Source organism: Antrostomus carolinensis, unplaced genomic scaffold (assembly GCF_000700745.2).
Source record: "Antrostomus carolinensis isolate BGI_N321 unplaced genomic scaffold, ASM70074v2 scaffold17792, whole genome shotgun sequence".
Taxonomy (NCBI): domain Eukaryota; kingdom Metazoa; phylum Chordata; class Aves; order Caprimulgiformes; family Caprimulgidae; genus Antrostomus; species Antrostomus carolinensis.
The window spans coordinates 1-26,550 of NW_010299145.1; the positions used below are offsets into that span (position 1 = coordinate 1).

Here is a 26,550-nt window from a genome sequence, read left to right on the forward strand (position 1 = left end):
CGCGCCCTCAGGGCTCCGCCGACCCCTCTCAGCAGCCCTGCTGCCTCCTCCCCGCTGGCTGCCTGCGAAAAAGAGAAAGCGCCACGAAAATTATAAACCAGACTTCTCCGTTTTAGGGGTAATAACGTCAGGGACGAAAGCAGCGCGGCCTGCCGCCGCCCAATTCCCGACGCCGTCTGTGGGCTTTAAGTACGGATTCGGTTTTTTCTCTCCCTCGCCAAAGGCCTGAAGGGTCTGTTTTCACTTTTAGAGAGTAAAACCGAGGCAGCGCTGGCGAAGAACGGACATGCTTAACCCTTGTCTGCGGTTGCTTGTGTTGTGCTGCGTTGTTTACCCGAAAAGGAGAGACTGAGACTCTGTTATTTTCATCCTTGACTTCTTCACGAGTTATGATATAACTGTAATAATAAAGCGAAAACTGCGGGAAGAGCACCTGGGAACTGAGCATGGTGGGATCTTGAACAAAATTAGCTGCCATCGACCAAAAGAAGAAGGGAAGGAATGGCATCCCGAGAGAGGCTGTATGAGCTTTGGATGCTGTACTGCAGTAAGGTAAATATTGGGGGGCGGGCTGTTTGTGTGTCCTTTTCCTCTTTTGTTTAGAAGTCGGGTACTTAAAATGTACCTGTAACATCTTTTAACACTTTTTTTTTTTTTTTTCCCTTAGAAGTTGCATAGACTTGCCTAGCTTCTGTAAGGATATAACTGCACTTCTTTACAACCTCACCTCTAGATTTGCTGTTCAGGTTGGGCTTTTTGTGTGTGTGAGCTTTGAATTGCACAGTGTTTATGGCTTGACTTGAGCGGTTATTGTAGCTGTATCTTTTAACTGTGTTCATGCATTATGTTCACATAATTCTTTGCAGAGCCATGGCATTAAGATGTATTGTATTAATTTAATTCACTGCTCTCTAGTATTTAACCTTACACTTACTGTTTTATGTGCAGCTCCAGTTTCATTTAAACTATATTAGCGAAAGCCTTCGCAAAGAGCAGATTTATTAAATTACTCCTGAGCCTTCTTTTGCTGGTTATCACCATAACATTTAAGTACTCCATTAACAGTAATGAATTTCCTTCACCTGGCAGGAGTGTTGCTGCCCTGTCTCCATTTGCATTTTACAGTGTAAAGCAATTCCTATGTTTAAAGCACTGGTCCTAATTGCCACCGGGTGTGCTGAGTATGTACACAAATTGGACTGCAGATTATCTAAATAGATACCTGTAAAATAAGAAACCTACAAAAAATAACTGTAAAGGCAAGGGAAAGCACTGGCCTGCTGTCATATTGGAACTCAGTGGCAGTGGCAAGGATAGCTTTTGGTGGCCTCGTTCTCTAGTTTTGTTTTGCCTTTTCTCTTTGCAATCTCATGCTTCGTATATATCACAATTTCTTTAACTTTTCAAACCAGTAAGACATTAAGGGTAGAACAAACATTTTCTTGTTCTTTTTCCCAGTTCATTTCTAGAGAAGACCCATCTCAAGAGCATAGAATGTGAGATTTTAAGTGCAACGCAAGTGCACAAAGCAGTGGATAAAGTTTGCACAAAGCAGGCTTACTTGTAGCTATTCTTAATTTTTGTATGTGTGAGTTTGCAACCCTGATGCTTTATATGTAGTTGAAAATAAAACTAGTGCAAACCTAACAGCATGGTGTGACTCCTTACAGCCAACTGTGGGAATGATCTGTTGGGCTGAGACATATTTGCATAGACCTTTGCCATTTAAACTAATGTAGTAATGCCAATGGCAGTAGAAAATGAACTAGCACTGGAGGAGATGGATGTTTTGCTAGTGAGCTCATCGATGTGAGAAGAACAAAGACACTTGGAACACGCTCCAAGAATCCAGGCTTTCCTCAGCTTTGGGAGACGCAGGGCTGTAGAGATGAGCCAAGCTCTGAATTTCTTTGCCCAGCCAATCTTTGTGTCTTTCCTCCCTAGTTCTTTATAAAATTCTTTGGTCTGTCTTATACCTTCACCCCCTTTGCTTGAACCTTTCATTCAGATTGGATGCTTTCCATCTCCATGTTGTCCACATGCTAGCCGGAAGTTTACATAAATACAGGAATGCTGGTTAAAACACGTGCTTTAGATCATTAAGAGGATCTTCAGTTTCTTTATGGGAATGATGCGTACACAGTCTGGTCAGCTCTCAGGTGGTGGAGGATGGACTATTTAAAAAGAAAATGTTTTTATATACTCAGCGTCCATGAGCTGTTGGGGACTTTTTTGTCCTTTTTCTTCTGGACTCATGTATTAAGGGGACGATTAGATGGATTCATGTGTTGATAAGGACTTGTTCTTAAATAGAAAAAAAAAAAATTTAAATAAAAAAGCTTGTCTTCAAAATTTGAAGGCAACTAGAGTGACTCCAAAAAAGAAGTCTTCACTTTTTCAAAAAGTACTAGCTAGACATAAAACTGCTCTCGCTCTCTCTCCCTCCTCCCTCTCTCTTTCTCTTCCTCTCCCTCCCTCCCTCTCTATCTTCTCCCACCTCCTTTCTCCCCACCCCTTTGCCCCAATTCAGGTTAAAATTATATTCTTCATGGGGCAGGTATCCAGCATAACAGTGTTTCATTTTGGATTAAGTCTGATGAAGTTAAGAGAAACTGAAGAAGCCAGGTTTTAGGATGTAAAATGTTGTGAAGCCTTAATGTAAATTAGATTGTTCGGTTATGTATTGAAAGCATCTGTGTGCTGTACTTTGTGTTCTCCTCGGAGCATCTAGCACAATGGGAAGGTGTAGCAATAAATAATCACCAGTGACAGGATACAGTGGATTAGGGAGAAGTTTTTTAATACCTGGGACTGCCTAGTGAAGCTTAATATCATATCCTCTGTATTGCACTGTCATGACTGTTGTGGCTGACATCCTGGAACAGAAAGATGGGCAATTTCTCCACACTACAAAAACTGCTGGAGAGTCAGTTAGATAAAGTGGGAATTTGTTGAGCCACACATCCCAAATATGTGGCTTTAGTTTTTGCAGCCTTTTTAGCTAAAGAAACAGTGAAATCCAAAATCCTTTTTTTTGTGTGATGCTTCAGATTGTTGCTAATAAGTAGCCTTGTTTGTCTTGCCTTTTTTAGATAATCAGGTCCTTTGTGATAGTGTGTTAAATATAGCACCCAGTGCTACAGCAGCAAGGTTTTTCAGGGCTTCAAAGTGACGGATAATGCTGTGTTACCACCTTACCATCTATCCCGGGTCATGACTCTCGTTCTTTTTGATTGCTTGACATCTGTGGCAGTGTCAGGTGTCAGTTGCAACAATTACTTTTGTGCAAAGTAACGTTAGGAAGGCATTTCTCTCTTTTCATTGCCTCTTGTGCAGTTTAGCAGTTGGAGATTTGGGTAACTAGGATCTCTGCAGAAGTGATCTTTGAACAACACCATTTTCTTTTTTTAAGGTTGTGCTTGTGTGGCTGCAAAAGTTGACTTTCAGTTGCTATTCAGTTGTTTTTTGTCTGTCAGTTTCTAATCTAAGGTTCTGTCTCTGTTCCGCTAAGTGTTATCCTATAGGGCAATAGCTACAAAGCCGCAGATTACAATCTGTGTTTAAGATGCCCAATGGAAGTAGTAGCCACACATGGTTTATGCTTATTTTGGTGTTGCATGGAAGCAGTTTAAAAATTCATTAAATTTAGTGAAGTTTAGATTTGAGTCACAGGAGCCATATCATAGCATTGTATTAATAGTCTGAGCTGTTCCTGCCTTGACTTTCTTGTTGTTGGTGGTTTTTATTTATTTATTTTAAAATTATGCTGTCAAACTTTCTGCAAAGAAAGCGTTGTTAAGGATGCAACTTGTTGGCATGTTTTTTGGTGATTTTCAATTTTTTTTTTTTCCTGTTCAGTCTTCTGGTACAATGTACAATGCTGTTATTCACTTGAATATTGATATGGATATAAGCTTCTGTCCTCTCATCTAAATGTAGGAATGTGTGGATTTTAAGGTAATTGTATTATGTGTAGAATAGAGAGTCCAGCAGAGGGCTACAAAGATGAGAAGGGCCTGGAGCGTCTGCCTTACGAGGAGAGGCTGAGAGAGCTGGGACTCTTCAACCTGGAAAAGAGAAGACTGAGGGGGGATCTTATCAATGTCTATAAATACCTGAATTCTGGGGGCCAAATGGATGGGGCCGGGCTCTTTTTGTTGGTGACTGGTGACAGAACAAGGGGCAATGGGCAAAAACTGGAACACTTGAAGTTCCTGACAAACTTAAGGAAAAAACTTCTTTACTGTTGAGGGTGATGGAGCCCTGGGACAGGCTGCCCAGAGAGGGTGTGGAGTCTCCATCTCTGGAGATGTTTGTTCAAAACCCACCTGGACACTTTCCTGTGTAACCTGGTGAAGGGAACCTGCTTTGGCAGGGGGGTTGGACTAGATGATCTCCAGAGGTCCCTTCCAACCCCTGCGATTCTGTGATTCTGTGATAGGTAACACAGATCCTTTCTATAGAAGTCAGTGGGACAAATTTTCTCCAGTAGGCTAGGTAGACAATTGTAGTATCAAGCATGTTAATTGACAGTTCAAAGCCTTCAATAACCTACACAGGAACATGAAACATTTCTTATATAAGTGAATATGCAGGAGATATCTGAAAATACTTTACTAATGTATATGTACAGCAGGAGAAGAGCTCTGTTAGGTGAAGTAGTCTGGGAAAAGGACGTGCTTTCATGTGTGTCTGTGACCTTTTCATGTTCATGTGACTGAGGTAATCTCTACAGTTTTGCATTGTAGCCTTAGACCAGCATGGCTGTAATAATATTACTTTTGTAATATTCGTTGATTAAACTTTTTTTAGATGTTAATTATCTATCAGTATAAAAAATTAATTCATGTTTTATAATCCTCTGAAGTAACTGTTACTGCAGATTCAAATTAAAGGATTCAACCTCTATCTTCTCTGTAAGACTTTGTGTATTTCATCTTCTCCAGTTTTTCTGGTAGGTATTTCAGACTCTTAGACATAAAACATGTCAGGATTTCTGATATTTTAAATTCTACTTAGAACGTGTTCAGATACTCTTTTATACAGAAAGAGATTTTTCTCCTCAATAATAATAAAAAAAATTTCCCAATTGCCTTCAGAAGGAGTTTCAAAGGCATAAATGCAGACACTTAGTTGCCATAAGCACCCCAGAAAATCTTCAGTTTTCATTGTATTGTGATGGTTCTGAGCTTTTTCTTTCACTCTTGTCTTCAGTAAAACCCTGATTTCATTTAAAAACTGCCTTATCTTGTAGGTGATATGACAGTTTGGAGGGAAAGCTGTGTGTTCTTCAGCCAGCTTTCTAGTCTATGCTTCACATTTCAGAGGGAACATTCAGTCTTAGTGTCATTAATAGAGCAGGGACTCTGTGTGTTAGCAGTTTTAAAGCTAATCGTAATGTTCTGGTCTTTACTAATGCAGATAGCTGAGACAGTCACATCCCTTGCTGTATTAAGATCAGCAGACTTGTGAACAAGCTGTCATTTTAAATGCACTTTCTTATGTTGTGCTGTATTTCTTGTTTGTTTTTAGAAAGTCTGATTGTATTGAGATAAATGTGTTGTAGTTTTCTCTCTAGCATGGTGAGACATATCTATATATATAAATATCTCCTCTTTTACTATTGTAGTATAGTGATACTTTTTTATAGGGGAGTATTTTCTAGTACTAGACCAAAAGCTGGACAGAAAAAACATGAAATGCGACTATATGCATTATCCTAAAAATGTCCCAAAGTGGTTAAAATCCTGTTACTTTGAGTTATTTTTTGCTCATCTGGGGTCCTTATAGGCTGCCTTACAGGAATCAGAAGATGAATTGAATGAGAAAAGAAGTGGTCTTGGGAGAAATGATTTCTGTGTTAGTCAGGAGCAGATCACTGTGATGAGTCAAGTGCTACAAAGCAGTGCTACCTTTTCTGTAATTACTGGCTCTCTCTGCCATTGGAAGACTGTTGTAATGCAGATACTTAGAGTGGAAACTTTAACATATAAACATGTGCATTTAATTGGCTTGAGCTAAACTTGCATTTGCATTGCAAGGACCAAACACTTAAATTAATGTGTAGACTGTGCTGTAAGTGGAAAGAGTCTGTGAAAGAGACTATTTTCCATTCATTCACTGTTCATGTGTCTTAATCTTAATATACTATATAGAACTGAGATAAATTTGATCTTCAATTGTGAAAATAAATTTATATGCCTCTGGATCCTTACAAGGATGTGCTCTGGAGGGAATTCTGTTAGCATCAGCCTCCTTGTGTTGGGCCAAAACTAACATAAAAAGAGAGCGATCTTGATAGTAAAAAAAAAAAGTTGGCTTGGAGCAAGAGCATAGTGTGTTTCTCAGTGTATGGTGTTATGATCTGCTAAGCTGATCTACTAACTGGCTTTCACTGACAAAAGGGGTCCTGCTGTATTGTCAGCATCCCTTCACTACTGTTTTACAAAGTACTGCATCCCAGACTATATTTTGTAGTTCTTTTGAATCCCTCAGTTACCTGCATCAAAAGATTGTGGCATTTAATGTGATGTTCAGCAAGTGACAGCAAATGTATACCTTCTGGAAGAGTATTATGAAATTACAAGGGATGAGTTCACCAGTTTTATATTAAATAATGCGAGGTTTTGCTTGTAAGAAGTTTTTAACCTCTGTCCCTGTATAAAATTAGACAGTATTTGTAAATAAACCAAAAAAGTTTATGGTTAGATCAGCTTTTAGACATAACTATTGTAGGGCTGCAGAAAGCAGTATGATTGAACTGCATTTATTCAGCTAAATGATGTTGTAGTTGTGTTTCTTAAAGAAATGTGATTTTATCAAAATTATGCTTAGTTGTGGTGAGGTGCATGTAATTCAACAAGAATATAATCTTTGATGTTAAACTGTAAGCCCCATGTGAAACATTGACCTTTGCATCCTAAATATTATCTCATCCTGACTTAGCTTGCACTTGTTTTCCTTCTTGTGCAATTGCTGATTTGTCAATGATTCATTACACATCACTATATATTGCCTTTGTTATATTAGATAAAGAAGTACTCAGCTTACAACTAGATGAATGCTTAAACAAAACAAATGTTCAGTAAAAGTATTATTTCATAAGTTATTGTTATGTAAATTCATTCTATTAAAACTAGTGAGTGAAGATTTATTAAGCAATTGCTATGTAAAATATCTTTTCTGCAGATTGTTTTAAATAAACCTCTGCATTCTGAGAGTGTAACTTGTAAAAGAGCATGTCACAAGTCACTTGTGGCCATGTGTTGGGGAAAATATTTGTTCAGTCTTTATTTGTGAGATGCTGAACTAAGAATGGATATAGATAAACAAGAACAGTTGTTCTTCAATTCTGAATTTGCTGTCTGCTATTTGAAGAGATGTCTCATAGTCCAAGAACTAACATAAAACTTTTCATATAAATAACTGATGTGTATATACAAGACATTAGTCTCTTAACTTACAGTAGCCATTACCTTCCTTAATTATGGACCAGGGTGACCTTGTGCTGATGGTTATTCAGACACAGAGAATGCAGACTTCAGATTGAAATGAGACAGCAGATAAATCTAAACAGAAACCTAAGAAAACTGTAACATTTTGCAAGATATGGAGACATTATTTTTGTTTCTTATAATTCTAGAATATATTTAGCAATACATATATGTAGTTACTACTTTTGGATAGGAAGTGTCTGAGGTTTATCCATGCTTTTGCTGCAAGATTCAGGGTTTTACTGGTATCCAGCATGAGTCTGAAATTGCTGTGTCCACAGGTTTGTGGATTAGTGCTTTACAAAATTAATGAAAAACATCCAGTTCTGAACATACCAACAAGTGTATTTCAGATCAAGCTTTTACTGAAATGAAAGAATCAAGTGTCTCTTAAATTGAATGATGTATCATAAAGGTAGAAACACAGGCTTCTGGTTCTATGTGTTGATGTACTGATATAAGAGCGAATTTAACAAACACTGGGCTGTTGTGTGGTATCACACAACAGTTAATGGCACTTTTACCTTGATCATTGGTTCAGATCCGGGGATAGCAGTGTCCTGATAAAAGAATATTGCAGAATCAACTCAGATATGCAGTATGTTTGTGCCATAATACGGAAATGGGAGAAAGGCTTGCCAGCTGCCCGTTGAACAGCATTATAGCTTAATGCCTGAATCCAAATGTTGTCAACAGATACTGTTAAAATATTTACAGGCTTCAGAAAGGTTAAACAGCTGCCATAGAAGAGAGAAGAGCCTCTTTAATTACTGAATTATATTTCTTAATGAAAGAAATATATCTAAGAAGTAAAAAACCCACCAAAACATGCACATGTCTCAACAGTACAGATAAAGATCTTATTTTTTAAAAAAAGGTAATTTGTTCAGATAACTTTTCCAATTTATATTCTAGTAAGTGGGAGGCTGCAGTAGAGGAGGATGGGAGAAACAGCAGGAAACACGAAGAAATGGAAACTATACTTGATTATTCTCACCATAAACACTGTTTTGGCATCACCATAAGGCTCCTCTGTGCATCTGCAAATTTTATTAGCTATTAGATTTCTGTGCTGATAAAATATTTGTGTGTGTTGATACTTTCTTTGATATTTAAAGCAGTTATGATAATATCTTTGATTTATGTTTGAGGATTGCATGTACCTATAGTAAGCAATAGAAATAAGTGGCATTAAATAATTGACCATTGAGTAACACTGCTAACTATGGCTGTGTAAAATTAGGAATTAAATTTAACTGTAAGAATGGCTAATTATACTAGTATCTAAAAGCAGAACATATTTTAAAATGGTGAGGGTATTTAAGAGTTTAAATTCCAAAGACTTTAAAGGCTTTTGAATGCTTTATCTAAAGGGCATTTGAGGGAGCCACAAACAAAACGTCAAAATAAATTCGTAGTTAAGTACTACTCTTACATAGCACAAACAGAGCATAAAATCAAAGCAGATGCTAAACCTTTAATTATCTAATAGATAGCAATTTAACATAGAAAATACACTTTTATTTAAATAACCAATCCTAGTAATTGTGGCTTTTGGACTGAAGTTGGGGGCGGATACAAATGAAGACAAATCTTTGTGGACATACTCCTGAAGTCTGAATGAAAGCAGTGAATGAGTTTGCTTGTGATTGTTAATGTGGGGAGAACTGGTGCGCTTTTTATTATCAATTATCATTCACCAGAATCTGCCTGAGAACTTCTAGGAGTATCCCATAAGACATTTAAAAACTAGTAAGGAAGCGAAGGCTGGGTTGGAAAAGTAGCACTCACATTGTAAAAAAAGAATTTAGCATTAATGCCAGAAATGTCTGTAAAAAGCAGAGTGAAAATGAAGCAGCTTGAGTTTGACTCCTTTAAAAGATAGCAAGATTATTCTTCTAATATTAGTAATAATTTTAGGAAAACATTGTACCTTCGTATGTTTTACTGCCAGTTTTCACTTGGAATGTGGAAGGAGAATTTAGGAACTAAAAAAAAAATAATTAAAAGTTATTGAAACTTCTTATTCTAAAAGCATCGTGCAAAAAGAGTAAATACTCGGCTTCTGTGGAAGAATGGTTGGATATGTCAACCAACAATGTATGTGGGCATTAGCCCAGAGTTTCCAGTTAAGTTTTGTAGAAAGTGGTTGTGTTAGATGCAGGCTGCTTGTAAGTCACCTTAAAAACTCTGTCAATAAATGTTTGGCTAATGCATTTAATTATATAAAACTTGGTATTCATTTATCTGTGGTTTTAGTGAACTGAGGACTACCTGGAATGAACAGTTTTCTTGATAAATGACTGAAGCTTCATGTGAACTGTAGGCTAAAAGGTTTAGCATGTTCTGAGAAGCAAGGAGGGAAAAGGTTTTATTTGATGTTCCTGATTTTTTAAAAAAAAAAAGAAAAGAAAAAAGATGGTTAGATCTGTAGTGTTCATATGCTTTCAAGGGCAAACTTGGAATTTGGGAGAGAAAATACCATGATGAGGATGGTCCTTTAATTTTTGTTGTGTATAATAACCTAAAATACAAAAAAAAGTCTCAAAATGGCAACGAATACAGTGGCTCGGGCATGACTGCTACAGTTTTTTCTCCACAGGACGCTGCATCATTCACTATACTGGATGGGTAAAGCTCTTGGGAATAAAGCAGGGCATAGCGAACAAGGGTGTTACTTGCAGAAATGTGTCCTCATTATTTACCTTTTATAATAATTTAAAAACTCTACCAGCAGAAGTGCTTTGGATACCAAACAGCAGTTGTATGAGTAATGCAAATTCTGATATGTCCTAGTTTTCAAGTCTTTGATTTTTTAAGGCTGCTTTGGAAAGTTGGATTTGGGTTTTTTCTATACCTTCAGTGTATGGTGTGTAGTTCAGCTGCAGTATAATGTTAATATAAGGCCCGATGAGGTTGAGAAGACAAAACCAAACAGTTAAATCCATAGCTAAAGAAATAAAAATTTGCTTTAGTTAAATTCAGTGTAAACTAATCACATGACACTCAAACAAATACAGACTACTTTTTGATAAACTGTACAGAAGTCCTCAGCCTTTTTCTTTGTCTGCTGAAAGACTTGAAAAATATATTTGGCTGTTGATATGGTGAAATAATAGGCTGATGTTTTTACTATTGTAACACAATCCTGCTTCCTTTCAGTCTGTGTTTATTGTCTCTTGCATCACACTGAAAGTTAGAAACTTGATGGGGCAAAAGCTGGCTTTGTGTGTGGTGTTGCTAAAACTCAGCCCCTTTCTCATGTAAAACAATGGCATAACTTTGAGTTTCAAAGAAATTGAGCCTTAAACTCTCAACCTTTCCTGTGCTATAGTTTGAATTTTCATTAAATTTAGGCTTATCTTGACACTGTAGGCTTTTGACATCAAGTTACTTTAGTTGCCTTTCAATTATTTAGGGTGTTTCTTGTTCCTCTAGGCTTAAAATACAGCTTCCAACTTTTACTATTGTTGGTTTGTTATGTCAGCTCTGGGAAAAGTGAATGTTAATAGATGTAATATGGTAAATTCCAGTATGGTAAATTCCTGGTAAGTGCACTGTGCAGTGCTGGCTGGAAGGCTGAAATACTGTATGCCAGCTTGTTTGTGGAACTTGCCTAGTGGTACTTTCTATCAAATGTGAAGACATTAAAATCTGAGTTCAGATTAACTAGATTCATCCCGTGGATGGCATCAGTCATGTGCCAGTTCCAAGCTACAAGGCTGTAATTGTATTGTCATACAAAAACAACAGCAACAAAAGAGCAAGAGAAAGAAAAATAGAGGCTTTACTTTCATTTTAGTAAGAAAACTCTTTTATTTTGTTTTTCCAATTTTGTTGAGGATCTGAAGTAGAAAGGAATATCAACTCTCAGATAATTGTCTTTGACTTCAGGCATTAGTGGAAGACTATATTTTTTTTCTTGGTTTGGAAAGAGAATAAATATATTAACTTTTGACTTCTAATGTTTGTAAGGTAAATTTCATCATGACTGACAGCTATAGGTTTATTTTGGTTTAAATCTCTAGGCTAAACAGAATTTTTAAACTTATCCCAAAACAGTTGTTTCTATCATGATTCACTGCAATTCCCATTTATAAAACAAAATGCCCCGCCTTTTTCTTTTAATTCCAGAAATGGAACAGAATGCTTGTGTGAATTTTGTAAAAGGAGGTTTATAATTACTTGCCAGGAGCCTTTCTTCTTCTGGATCAAGAGCTGATTAAAAAATTAATATTGTGATTAAAATGAAAATTTATGCCCAAAGGTGATTCCCTTGATAATTAGAATTGATTGATTGAATTTATCAAGGCAATTTAGCCAGTTTAGAATGGTTTATCATTGTCTTTTATTATTCTAACTGTAATATTGCTGCTATAACAAAGCTTTTCAGGTTTTATTTTGGCATTTTACAGATTTGAAAGGTTCACAAAAATCGTAAGTACTTTGGCGTAGTTCAGAGTGAAGGCTGGTAGGAGATCCTGTGCTGAAAATGTTGCCTTTTCTGTCTGAAAACATGAAGAGGAAGAAGCTCCCTTAAAACAAACCTTCTAATCACCCAATGAATAGTTTATTTCAAACAGTGTTGAGAAATGTTCTACAATTCTGCGTTATGCAGACTGCTTCAATTAGTTTTAAGACTATTAAACTCGCCAGTGCTCTAAAGGCAATATTCCATGTTTGATTTCCTAACGTTACTTTTTGTAGGTCTAATTCGGCCTTAACACCAAGGGATTGTTCTTATTTTAAATATAATGCTTGAGGATGGGGGATTAGTTACTATAATACCAGTGCCAGTGAGATTTTATGGTAGTGCTTCTGAGCTGAAATCCACTTTGAAGGTTGACTGCCTACTACACGGAGTAGTCAGACCAGGCTGGGTATTTTATGACTGCATGTTAAATTTAACGACTTCAAACAACTGCCTTGTCAGACAAGTCAGGCTTGTCTGACAGCCGGACTCTGAACCGCCCTGCAGGGAATTTTTGCCTTTAGAGCATTGAATGGACACTGCAAATAGCCTCGAGTGGATCCAGCTTTTGTTTTTAGCAACTAATACTTCCTGGACATAGCTATAAAAATTGAACTGAGTTTTGCCCTTCTAGTTGTGTCTGTTTGCTTGAAGCCTTAGTAGAAATGGAAATTACTGTTAAATCTAAAAGCAACACATATATAAATACATAAATAGTGTCGATTTGAAGCCTTGGTTAAATGTGCCTGTATTCCACAGGCGCAGCTCTGAAGACTTTCAGGGGGAGGACTTCAATGCCAGTTTTGTGTAAAATGTTTTCATTTGACTTGGAGTAAGCTGTAAAAGTTCAATACTACCTGGCTTGTTAAGAATTTAAAAAATGTTATTGCTCGTGTAAAAAATTATTTTTATCGTTGACTTTCTTGCACAGGCAAACTAGTTACTGAAACAAATGACTGGGTTAGGACATTTCTGTTGTTCATTTCATCTGTCTTCATAAAGAGTAGAATCATAGAATGGTTTGGATTGGAAGGGACGTTAAAGATCATCTAGTTCCAACCCCCCTGCCATCAGCAGGGACACCTTCCACTAGACCAGGTTGCTCAAAGCCTCATCCAACCTGGCCTTAAACACTTCCAGGGAGGGGGCATCAACAACTTCCTTGGGCAACCTGTTCCAGTGTCTGACCACCCTCATAGTGAAAAACTTCTTCCTAATATCTAATCTAAACCTGCCCTCTTTCAGTTTAAACCCATTTCCCCTTGTCTTGTCATTAGTTGCCCTTAGGAAAAGTCCCTCCCCAGCTTTCTTGTAGGCCCCTTCAGGTATTGGAAGGCCGAGTAGAGAAAGCTATTGTAATTTCTAGATAATTTAGTATATCAAAGACAGAAGCCTGTCCCAAATCAGTGCAGATTTTGGTTATAGTTCCTTTTCACGTCACTGCTTACAGAATGTCCTATCTGTCAGGAGGGCATTAGACTAGACCTCCTCTCTATCGGCTTTGTTTCAGTGTTGTTAAACACCAAGGTTGGTGTTAGCATTGAGAGGTTTTTTTCCTGGCTCTGCCAAGTCTAAGGATGGCCTTCCTAGAGTTTGTTATATATATATAGCAACTCTTAACATGTTAGACTTCATAGGAAACTTGCTACTTGGCAATTTTAGCCACAGTGCTGCTATATATGTTGTAGACAGGTAGGCTGGTTTTATTTAGCAACTGTTTTTCTTTCTAGCTTTGTACTAACGGTGTTGGTAAAGGGGAAAAAACCAACCAAACCAAACCTCTTCTGGATGTTTTGTGGTTTTTTGGTGTGATGTGTTTTTTGTGGGGGGAGGTTTGGTGGGGTTTTTTTGTTGTTGTTTTGGTTTAGGGTTTTTTAGGTAGCTGTTAGAAACACTATCCTGCGCAAGCTTGGCAGCCTTTCTTTTTAAAGTGTAAAAAGTTATGACAGCTATTATTGTTCTGAGAGGATCTTAGGAAAATGGAAGCCTCAAGGGTAGTGTGTTGCTGTGTTGTTTTGCTGGTTTTGTTTTCTCTTATAAGAAAACCAGAAGTATTTAAGGAAGGGAAGGGACAAGGAAGTACTTTCACTTTCAGGTGCTCTGAGCTACATTTGGTTTAATAGGCTTAGAATACTTTTTTTTATTACTGCAGATGAATGACTGATTGTTGCTATAGCAGTTTCGGAGCCGTTCATTACAATATGTGGAGCTCAGAAGCCTAAGCTTAGGTTCTGCAGATTTGTGGCTTGCTTCATAATTATCAGCTGAAGGGCTTTTTACTCATAACCTTAAGATACCCTTGTTAAAACTCTGCTTGTTTCAGTTTGTCATTATGAAGAGAAATGGGTAACTTAAGTTGGATTTCAAGCCTTGGAGAAATTATCTTCCATAAGTTTTAAAACATGCAGTTTTCATATATGAATTATTATTCAAATAAGATATAGAAATTTGTCTTGCACAAAAGCTAGGCGGATTTCAGGTAAATAAATGAAATGGTTGTGACTTAGAAAGCTACAAGGTTTCTAAAATTGTTTTCTTATCTTCTAGTGATTGTAAAGTTTTAATGATTTAAAGGTGCTTTACTACCAAATGCAGCTTCTTTTCTGCTTTTACTGCTGTTGAACAAGTCAAAAATTTCCTTCTGCGTTTCTTGCTGATCTCATAAAGCGTGTCTGCAGAGCGTGTGTGGCAGGGCTGGGAAAGAATACCAATCTAAAATTAGTTTATAACTGTTTGTCCTTGTGGAGTATTATCAAAATATATGTTGCTTTGTAAGCTGTGCTTTAAAAGCATGCTGCATCTTCAGCCAGCACCAATGAAAACAATTTGGAGCTGTTGTCTGATGTATAGCCTCCAGCTACCTGTCTGCAGAATGACAGCAAAGGGTAATTATGGAAGTGGGGAATAAGAGAATCTTCCGAAGGTTTCACTGCTTTTACTCGTAATAAGGCTTCTGAGTATTTAAGATGCTGATCTGAAGAAAAAAAAAAAAAAAAAAAAATAAGTTCAGTTTGACCTAAAGAAGGTACAGGGTAGGATAATTGCAGTGTGTATGGTGCACAGCTGATACCCATTACTGCTGTTTTTAATATGAAATTGAGATTTTAAACCAGTGTAAGAAGACAAAACCATCACACTTCTGGTTTGGGAAAATATAAGATGCATTTGAAACGTGTCGGCTCGTCTTCAGAAAGGTATATATTTAGCTATGTTGTAGGAGTACTTCAGGAGTTTTTGTGTGTTTTGCCACGGGTGACATTGACCATTGTAAGTTTCCTTTCTTAAAACTGCTTTGGTAAATTTTAGATTCTTGCAGCTTTCAACAAGTGACTGGTGCATGGGATCTGGATTGATTGCTGCTAATAAAGAAAAAGGAAAACCTGGGCCAGATTGAAAGTTTGAAAGCTGTTTTTAACTTTTGTTTCTAAAATCTTTAAAATAATTTATATGTCTTAATTTGTAGCAAAACTGTTAAATATTGGATCATGTTTTGCTGGAATGATGGATTCCTAGTTCCCGAGTTTTCATTTTTGTTTGTTTCTGGAAAGGTGGCTTACTTCTATTAGGCGGTTTATAATGGAGATTTATTTCTTAGTGTTTCTTATGTAGATTCAGTTGCTAAGTGATATTGTTTACTTTTTTGCCTTGATAATTTTTATTTATTTATTTATTTATTTATTTTGCCCAAGTGATGGTGAGTTAATGCTGTTGCTGGGATGGAAATCTCTAGATTTTACTCAGAACAAGTCAACTATTGTATGAGCTGTGTTCTACTGACACATACCAGTGGTGTTACCTGGTATTTTGATATCAAAGCTGGTTATTTTAGTAACCCAGAATAATTTATAATTAACGGGCTGGCAAGGGACTGAGGTAGAAGGGAGTTGGGTTAAAGTGTGTGCTGCGGGTAATGATCAAACAGTACTTCAGTTCTTGGTTCATACCAGAATTGGGAGGAGTTTTAGTGGCAAAATGAATTAAGCAGTATGTGCACTACAGGCGAGCAAAAACTTCTGGCCTTCTATAACATCTGTGGTGTACTACTGTCATCTACATAATTACTTTTTCTTGCATATTTAGTATGCCAATGTTCTCTCTTACTGCTAGTCTGTGCTGATAGCCTTGCAAAGGCATTATAGGTAAGGATAAGGAGGTTTAATTTAATCTTAAGCTTGAAGCTGATTTAGGCTGTATCATTAAAAAGGAGGAAGCAGACATTTAATCTAATTTTGTCTTTTGTCCTCCTCTTCCCCTTCCCTCACCCATAGGCTTTTATTAAAGCAATTTTAATTAAGTCAGATAGTGACTTTATTTGCACAGCTTCCTTCATGATGCATGACAAAAAACCCGAGTTTTCTTACAGAAGTTTACTGTCAACAACTAGTGATGAGCCTCAGCTTTGTCAACAAACAATTTTAATTTTAGAATACAAATAGAATCAATGTAGTCATTCATGTTATATTTCAAGGAGAACTTGCTTATGCCAAGAAAAAACAAAGCAGTTAGTTCAACAGGGGGAAAAAAGTCAAATAGGTTCTGTTTTTGCACATGCATGAGCGTTATCATTAGAGGCACAGACACGTGCATACGGTGTAAAATTTCTGTTTCTGTTGGTTACTTCGCCATGGATGCTATTGCTTTGTCTTTTGTAGCCTGAACTGTATTGTAGTTTCTAAAATTATATCCTGGTTTTCCTCATCTCTATGATCCTGTAAAATAGCTTGCACATGGCTAAAATAAGTTGCTGTGAATTACAAGAAAGTTAAAGCTTCAAATACACAAGTGTTTTTAAAAAGCTAGAATGTCTGAAGATAACATCTTCTGCTACTTCTAGCTCATTCTTTTAGGATATTGGCAAGTCTTACTTCTTGCCCATCTTTTCCTTTGATTTTTAAGGTGTTTGATCTCTGAAATGTGTATTTTGTACTCACCTGGTTGAGATAATATCTCAATTTCTGTAGCTTAAACCAGTAGCTTGGAAACCTTGAATTTATTCTTTATCTCAATGGCTACCTTCATTCTGTATGTTGCAATTTCATCTCAAGGACAATTAATAGGTGTGTGTTTAAGATAACTTACAGACATAATATTTTTTTGACAAATTTTTAACAGAAAAAGAAAGGGGTGATGACTTAAAAAAGAAAACCATTGAAAGGGGAATAAACAGAAATGAGAAGAGTGATTATGAAGGAGGGGGAGACTAGGAATGAAGTGGAAGAAGGGAAAATAAGACAATTAGGAAAAATGAACAAGATATTGCAGTGGAAGCAAATAATCAGACAAGATATGCATCTAACTGGGGGTTTTATTTGGCACTTGTTGTCACAGTGTCTGAACACATTTCATACATAATTAATAGTGATAGTGAAGTAAAGTGTGTCTGGGTGTTTTTGACTCTTCTTAATTGAGTTAGAGGGGTATTTGGGAGTAAGGGAAGGGTAAAGTCTAGAATGAGAAGGGGATTCCCGTGCTTTATAGCTCCTGTACTTGCTGTGGAAAGATGCTATGAGAAGAGTTTTGCAGCACTTCAGATTCTGGATTTCAATTTTTTTGTTATTCTGTTGTGTGTGTGGGGTTTTTGTTGTTTGTTTTTGTTGTTTTGTTTTTTTTTTAATCCTGGGAGGGTCTTTTGTAGGTAGTTATTTTGCACTGGCAGGAGTCTGTGTGTCAGTCTTTCTTGTTAACTCTTTCTTTTACATTGACATTGCCCAGAGTACGGTGTATGTTAGTTATGCACAGGTTACTCCTTGGTCTTAACACTGCAGGGAAATAATCTGTTATTTAGGGACGTCTGTGGTAATATAAAGGCTACAAGTAAAAGGGAGGAGATACAGAAAAGAGAACAATGAGCAAAAAAGTTTTTAAAACTTTTGCAAAATTTTATAAATTCTGGAGTAGATTTAGAAATTGTTTAAAATCTATAATACTTTAGGCAAATATTTTAAAGTTATTTTGAAAATTGTTTAAACATAGAATGTGGGACTGCATGGATGTTCATCAATGGACGTGACTGTACAGTCCTCGTGGTGGTATATGTCAGCTATGCTTTGGCAGCTTGATTTTGAAAATTAAGCAGCTTGACTTCTAAAGTGAAATCACATCTCAAATAGCATAGTTTGACAGAATTTTCCTGTGCTGGTTTGTGGTGGTCTAGTATTTGTCCTCCTTGCTGCCACAGTGCCCAACCCTGGAGAAGTGCTGGTCATGGACAGAGTCTGTGTGCTCTACTAAGAACAACTAGGAAGTCTAAATGCCTATCTGTTTTATAGATATCTAGTGTACAAGTCCCAGGCTCTGCATTATCTCTTGGAACACTTCATGTGGCTCTAATCTGATGTTAGCTGCCATATTGATCAATGAATGAAGCACAAAGCAAATTATTTTGTGATTAGGATTGTCATTGGAGTTCTTATTTAATTTTATACGCCATAAAGAGTGTTGTGTACTAATATCCATGCTATCAAGACTAGAATGTACTAGTAATTTTGTGAAGCTGGTGTGTATTACTTTGGAGAGTAAGTAAATGTTGTTGGCAGGGGGAGAAGTTAAAATGCTTTGCTTGGCATTAGTACCAGGAAGTGGAAATGGATGAACTAGTGAACAGAGCAAGAATGACACATCAGCACAACATGGCTGAGAATTTCAAAGGACACAGCTTGTTTTATTTTACTTCTAAAAAATCTGTGTATTCCCTCCTTTCTACCTGTTGAAATGCATTCAAAAGCTTTCCATTCAAGTTAGTATTACAGAGTTGTTGATGGATGACCTTGAGTGCAATACTGCCTAATGTTCTCCTCTTCTTTTTTACAGAAAGATCCAGATTACCTGAAGCTCTGGTTGGATAGTTTTGTTTCTAGCTATGAACAGTTTCTGGATGTGGACTTTGAGAAGCTGCCAACTAGGTATGTAGAAATACAGACCTGTTTATCTTTGTTTGATGTCTGAAACAGACCTGGCTGAGAGCCCAATCTTGTTCAATGGCAATACTACCTTTAAACAAAAGAAAGATTTTTATTATTGAGTGGCACTCCCATGCTTCTGAAGGTCAGGTTGGTTTGAGAATGATGAAACCAGGCAAATACTGGTATTTGCAGATGGTATGAGTTCTTGCTCATAGAAATATAGTTTTATTCCTTGTGCATTTTTTTGAATAAGTATTCGTTAAATGTTGTGTATGAAATGGTATTAGTCAGTATTAGTGCTTGGCATCTGTGTCAGCAGTAACTGAAGAGAAGTAAGATGCAAGTAAAGAGTTTTGTAATTTTATTTCAAGGATTGTTTTAAGATAAAGGATGAGATGATATGCTGAATGAAAGATTTGGATAACTAGCTGAAAACCTTTTAAAAATTAAAATATGCACAAATGATAGACTTTAAAGTGATTTATTTAGTTGCATCTGTGAAGACTTCAGTTCAGGGCAAGAGTATTGCTGACTTCACCCATGTTGCTGACCACAAGTTCTCAAGTATAATCATGAAGTGGTATTGCAGTCTAATTTTGGAGTTCCATATTTAGTATTTTGAAATTGTCTGCTGTGTTCCAAGGATTGTATTTTCAAGACTCACTTTGCAAATGAGGAATAGAAACTTAGCCACTGGATGTTCTCCCTTGCTTTTGAGATGCTTGCATGAACTAAGGGATTTGAGAAAAAACAAATGCTACAGGATTCAGGAATCATGAGAACTGGTATCAGTATTATAGCTGATACCGCTACTGCTGTTTGAATGCAAAGAATGGCTCTCCCTGCACGATGGCTGCTGTCCAAGCCTGGTTGAAATCAATGGAAATTCTTTAATGGGCTTTGGATCAGATCCTGTTTAAAGTGCAAGTGATAGCCTCTGCTGTTACAAGGAAATGCAGAATGCTGCAACTGGATCTCAAGGGATAACAACTGATGTTCTGTGCTCTTTGTATTAAAATTTTCCTCATAATGCCTATATGAATGCAAAATATATAGTACAATTACCAGGAAGCAAAACCTTAAATTAATTCTCTGTTCTTTCAGAAGATCTATTGTCTTTGCAGTGTCAAAAATACATCTTACTGTGTTTAGTTAAGGAAAAAATTTATCCTTTGACACTGGTTATCTTTAACATACTATTTAATATTAAAATCTGAACGGTGGAAGAGAAGAATATCTTGGTACTCTGGATCTTTAGAGTTTTTTTTAAGTTTTTTTTTGTTTATATATGTTCAGGGTTTTTTTTACAGCAGCATAAGAGAAAATAAACAACAAACATGAAAATCGTGCTGAACAATAGCAGCATCTTCATTGCACTAAATGATGGTTTTGTGAGCATAAAAATATGCATAAAACCTTATTCTGAGGTTAATCACAGGATTAGTGATTTAGTCTGGAAGAATAGGCCTCTGTGTATTTAGACTTATTTGTGTAACAGATGTAGAGAAACATATCAAAACAACACAGGGAGAAGGCAGAAAATTCCTGTGCTTTGGTGGCTGGATTGAAAATTACACTGTTTGAGAGCAGATATTAGAATTAACAAAAAATTGCAGTTTCTGCTCTTAATTGCATTTGTGAGATAATCAGGCATGTGAAAAGCGACATCTTTATGGGGTTTGTCAGTTTATATTACAGGCATTTACACTATGGAACTGATAATACTGAGCCTGCACAAAATAACAAGTAGGTCAGTGTGGAACCACCAAATGCTGATTTCCAGTGACTCTTCTCTTGGGGACATAAGACCCTGTGGACTCAACTTTTTTTTACTTTTTTAATGCTTATTGAATAACTATTTATGTCTTTTGGTCTTGGAAATAATATATGATACTAGCTAAAATGAGAAACTGAGTGGACTAATACTTTCCACCCCCTCCCCACCCCCCCATCTTGGTATGGAATCTTGGTATGCTTTACAGCTATATGTCTGAAAGACCTTGTGTGCTGAAGGGCAAATGTCAGGAAATAATGAGAAACTGTCTAAAGAGAAAAAAGCTTGTACAGATTGTTGGACAAAACTAACCTTTTGGAAGACAGCCATGAAGTTTTGTGTCAATGTGAAACATTGGGGAGTTTTTTTAGCATCCGAAAAAACACTACTGAAGAATTGTAATGAAACTGTTAGTAGGATTTTGTTTTGGGATTTCTTCTATAAATTAAAATATATAATTTCCTGAAATCTGCTTTGAAAGTCTAAAAGATGCTGCATGGGGCAGCATTAGGAAATCTCTAAATATAGAGGATGTAACCAGTAGTATGATTTGGCTGTGTAAGTAAAGCTTGTATAGTTATGCAGCTTATAAGCTTATACAGCTTCAGTTCTACATCCATCTTTGTGCATCTACCCTGTGATTTTAAGTGAAATGGTTCATTAGTGGTGTTTCCAATGATTTTACTGAAAAGGTGAAAATAGCTATGCTGATGGCTTTTGAGCATTGAGCACAATTAGTGCACCTGTCCTTTCCCTAAAAACATTTATTAATCCTGTATGTATTTACTGTGAAAAGGATAAAAACTTTACCAGCTGCTGGGAGTATTTTTCCCACCTCATTGAAAGAGAGGAATTGTTACTTGGTTTCATACTTTTAGAAATGGTAAAGGCCTCCAGATTGTAGTCATACTCTTTTTCTGCTTTTGGTTTGCATGATCTCAAAGGAGCTTAAAGGAAGCTCATGGAAAGTACCATAGACAGCATACTTTGTTAGCTGTATTTATGTTTGGGATTGCCCCGAACCAGGTGCAGGACTTTATATTTGGCCTTGTTGAACTTCATGAGTTTAGCACAGGCCCACCTCTCAAGCCTGTCAAGGTCCCTCTGGCTGGCATCCCTTCTCTCAAGCCAACCAACTCTAACACTTAGCCTGACGTCTTCTGCAAAATTGCTGAGAGTGAACTCAATCCTACACTAATTTCTTAAATAATTTCTTGAGATATGAAGATATGAATGAATAAGAACAAAGCTTTTTAAAAAATGCTTTTACTCATAAATGAGTAAATTCTCTGCCTTAATACCACTTTGCTGTCAAGGAGGAGAAAATGTGAATCTTAAAGAACAATTAGTCAAGCTAGTAGTATTTGCTTGTTAAATAATGAACTGCGCTATAGGAGTATAGTTTTCCCTTTCTTTTTTTCAAGCTTAGCCTTGAACTTAATTGTACATTATAATTTCTCATCCTTTGATCATAAAAGGCCACCAGATTGGTCAGGCGTGATTTGCCCTTGATGAAGCCATGTTGGTTGTCACCAGTCACCTTCTTGTTTTCCATGTGCCTTAGCATAGTTTCTAGGAGTATCTGCTCCATGATCTTGCCTGGCACTGAGGTGAGACTGACCGACCTGTAGTTCCCTAGGTCTTCTTTATTTCCTTTTTTAAAAACAGGAAATCATGAGAGGAATGCTGCTGACATGGTTTCATGGCTGTTGAAAAGTAGAGCCTGGTTTTCTATAGCACTTTGGAACAACTTTTCTATAGCACTTACCACTGGCGGAGGAGGGGTTGAAAGTCCCAGTGTGTGTTTGAGCTGTAATAGGGGAATACAATTTAGAGACTCATTTAACTTCCTTTCAAACACCAGAGGTGGCAGTTTATAGTGCTGCATAACCATGTTAATGCAACACAAGGAAATTACAAATGAAAAGAACCCAAATGTGTCAAAGTCTCATGTTTTTGAAATATGTTACCAGCAGTCAAATAAAAATGTCAGTTAAGGTATGATTTTTGAGATTTATTTTTTTTTCTTCCTTTTGGAATACTTAGTTTACACAGCTAGTCTTGTCAGGAAAAATTGATACTGCATGTCCATAAATTTAACTTTTAGATTTTTCTAGTGATATAGTGGTAATTTGCTTTGGGGTGAAAAGAAGTTTGATTATTCATAAATATTTATATTTATTTATATACTCTAGAGTATATTCAGTTTGAGTAATCTTGATTAGTATTCCTTGTGCCAGTCTTGCATAAGGCAGTAAATTCTCATAGATTGTGCAATAGCACAGACAGGCAGCTACTGCAGAAGAAACATTCTTTGGGACGTGAGGCATGAAGGGTATGCTGTTTCCTTTCTTGTAAAGCATTTTATGATCTTACTGAAAAAGACTTGTTGGCCATTTTAGGGAAATTACTTCTGGATATATGATTTCAGCTGTCAAAAATTATGGTGTTTCTCATACAGAGACGGTGAAATATCAGATTATGAGGAGCCATGTTTATAATCCCAGAGGGTATGGATCTGCTGGCATCTTGAAGGGTGAATCTACTATCATAGAAATTAAGATTTCTTTCTTGGCAGTTGTGTTGGAAAAAAGCAGTTGCTCTCAGTTTTGTGGTTAGTGTCTCTACCAGTTTACAGCCTAGGTCCTATAAAATTTGAGTTAAAACTTTCTGAATCCCTTGAGATTCTGAATCCTAGGATCTGAAAAGCAAATTATACAAGAAGTAAGGGAATGAACAGTATTTGATCCTCTATACACAGTGTAGGTAACACTTGTTTTCTAGGACACGGGAGCTTGCTGTCACTTATACCCGGCTAGTTGTTTTACTAAATTGGGTCTCAGTTTTTGCCTTCTATATAGACTTCCTTTTAAACTTTGGAAACTAAACAATATATTCGTCAAATGTGTTCTCCATTTCTCTCAAATAATTAGTATCACGGTGTTTAGTGTCAGTCATTGCATTTCTCCATGCTTTTTGATGCTTGTTCTTACACAGATGTACGCATGCAAGTGTCATATTAGTGAGTTTTTTGAGCTAGCTGAATTTTTTGTTTGTTGTCATTTTCTCCCTGACTTTGGCCAAGTTGAAGAATTTTGTAAGCTGTAATGCACTTGCTTCTGTCTTCCTTTTCCTGTGTAGAGTTCATAAAGAATGTGTCAGGGTAAATAGCTGATGCCAAACTCTCTTTAGCAAGTCCAACAGTGGATAAACAGTCTTCATCCCAGATAAAGTTCTAACACATCTGTATAGTCTATATTGTTGCTGAAATGGGTTTCTCTGTGGCTGTTCCTGGAGTATTAGCTTAGCTACTGGTTTTATTTGTGAATTTTTTTTTTTCGTCTTTTTTCTTCTTTTGGTTCTTTGTGGTGTATTCCTGAAAAAGTTTCAGTTTAGCAAAAACAATAGGCAAGATTACTTGATGTTCTTTAGGGCCATATCTGGCCTTGGTAGAGTTGTTACGTTTAACACCAATGCAACAGTCTTTTTTTTGTCTCATAAAAAGAATTAGAGAGAAAAAAAAAATTAGGAGGGAAAAAAAGAAAAATCTATTTGCTGGGTTAATAGTATCCAGAAACTAATAAGGATGGGTCAACTTTTCATGCAAAATCAGTATGCCAAGAGACAGATGGATTTTTGAGAGCTCCCCCTCCTGCATATTCAGACCCTGATTTTCAAGTCTTCCTTTGTTTAATCTTATTGTGAACAGCTTTCTTTCTGTATTTAATCTTATTTTGTATGGCTTCTTAAAATCATGTAAGAAATACATGAGGTTTACTGTGGGTGAATACCAACTGGGCTTCAATAACTATTTAATAATTGGCATCTCATTTATTTGGCCACTTTTAATCTTCAGTAGAAAGTTGAAAATGTTCCCCTTGTATTTAGTTTTCATGATTAATTCCATTGTGGCCATCCCTTTCCTTATTTAGGGATTTCCTAGGAGCCCTGTTTACCTGCTGAAGGTGATGCAGTTTCTCTCTGGCAATTGAGACGGATCATTGCATGGAGAAGGATTTAGGAATCCACTTAATGTTTAACACTTATTTTCAATGCAGTTGATTGCTGGGGAAAAGGAAGCTCAAGCTGACTTATTGTCACCAGGCATCTCCTTGTGGTTTGTTAGAAAGTGTTTGTGAGCCATCAGTTTGGTAACCTTTCTTACAGGGATTTATTGGAACACTACATGAGCACATTGAAATTGATTGGTAATATGTGATTTGCATGATTAACAATTTTGTGTGTGGTGGTTCTTTTTAGGGTGGATGACATTCCTCCAGGAATATCGCTGCTTCCTGATAACATTCTTCAGGTCCTCAGGCTCCAGCTGCTACAGTGTGTCCAGAAAATGTCAGATGGATTAGAAGAGCAGCAACAGGCTCTGTCACTTTTACTTGTGAAATTCTTTATCATCCTTTGCAGGTATTTGTTCCCATTGTTACCTCAGCAAGGCTGTTGTTTTATTTAAGAAATCTTGATGCAGCCTATAAATATAGATTCTAATGACACTCACAATGTGATTTGACACTTTCCAGTAGAAATAGAGACGTGCCCCTTCTCACAATCTTCAAAATAGAGGAAGAGGGAATAAAAGAGAGCGGGAGGAGCAATGCAATCATCTTGGCAATAATGTTTGTAATGAGAAATGGAATAGGAGGGGATTAGACTCTACATTCCTTGTAATTACATAAGACATATCTATGAGAATTCAAGATAAGGTGTACTTGGTATAAGAAATACTTTTAATTTCACAATCTAACAGTTGTTGGATATGAAATAACTTGAGAGAGAATCGTACAGGAAGAACTGTTTCACATTCTTTACATGCTTAGAATTCCATAAACAGCTTAGGAAACTGTCTTATTACACTATTAATGCAACTGGCTTCCTTCTGAAACTTACGCCTTATTTTGTGATTCTTTTGAAGCATGTGAATAAACTGTTTTTAGGGATCTATTCCTCCCTGTTTCTTCAGTCTTCTGTTGTGAACTGCATTAAGAGAGGAAGAGGGTAAAATATAACAGGGAATCTCCTTTTCTGAGGAGTGTTTGGAGCAGCTTTTTTTGAGCCCTTCATGTCTCCTGAAACCATACAAAGGGCTGTAGGGCAGTGTTGAAGTATCCTGGAATATTAAATATAATATGGTGGTGAATTGCAAACTGTTGTCAGTCCTCTTTAATTGCTGAAAAGTTCTCCTTACATCATCACTTTGATATCTGATCTTTGTGACTTGTCCTCAAGACTGAGAAATAACATGTGCATGCTATTTCTTTGTTGCTGTTGATTTCCTTATATTCTAAAATAATTTTAGATGTTTGTTTTCTTTGGGATAATTTAAAGTGAATAAATGCTTCTAGGTAATATGTTTATTAAAGTTTAAGAAAGTGTATGTGCTAGAAATGTGGGAGAAGTGGAGGTTATTGTCTTTGTTATCAGATGCCATTTCTGAGCTTTCTGTTTAGAGTGTCCTGGGAATCTGCTTAACCTCTGAAACCCCAAATTCCAGACGGAATTGTCCTACAACAGAGTAACTTGAGCCTTTCTTTTCTTTCTCGTTAGAAAAAAAAAACTTGTGAGCTCTGTTACTGTGACAGAAGTAAACATTTGAGGACATGCAGTATTTCTGAAATGCTGATATACTTGTGTATGATTATATGCAGAATGGTAAAACAAACATTGTTTGAACTAGGCTCAGATAGTACACTGTGTACATGTCTGTGGTTTTTATGTTGTCTTCATAGGAATTTGGCTAACGTGGAAGAGATTGGGATGTGTTCATATGTTAACCATGTTATCACCATGACTACGTTATACATTCAACAGGTATGTGGTTAACAATTCTCATGTATTGTTTTTGCCATTTGATACCTCCTGCTTCTAATATGTAATCTGCTTTTTCAATAATGGTGT

The 26,550-nt window shown here is 36.6% G+C and overlaps 1 protein-coding gene across 1 annotated transcript; it reads left to right on the top strand.

Moving 5' to 3' along the window:
- Positions 1-501: 501 nt before the first annotated feature.
- Positions 502-26,463, top strand: LOC104520881 (neurobeachin-like protein 1; the record flags this gene model as incomplete). The annotated part of the gene is made up of 4 exons (XM_010162695.1): positions 502-552; positions 18,775-18,866; positions 24,901-25,062; positions 26,382-26,463. Coding segments are annotated over exons 1-4 (387 nt in total), but the record flags the coding sequence as incomplete, so codon positions are not given.
- Between the last annotated feature and the right edge of the window lie 87 nt (positions 26,464-26,550).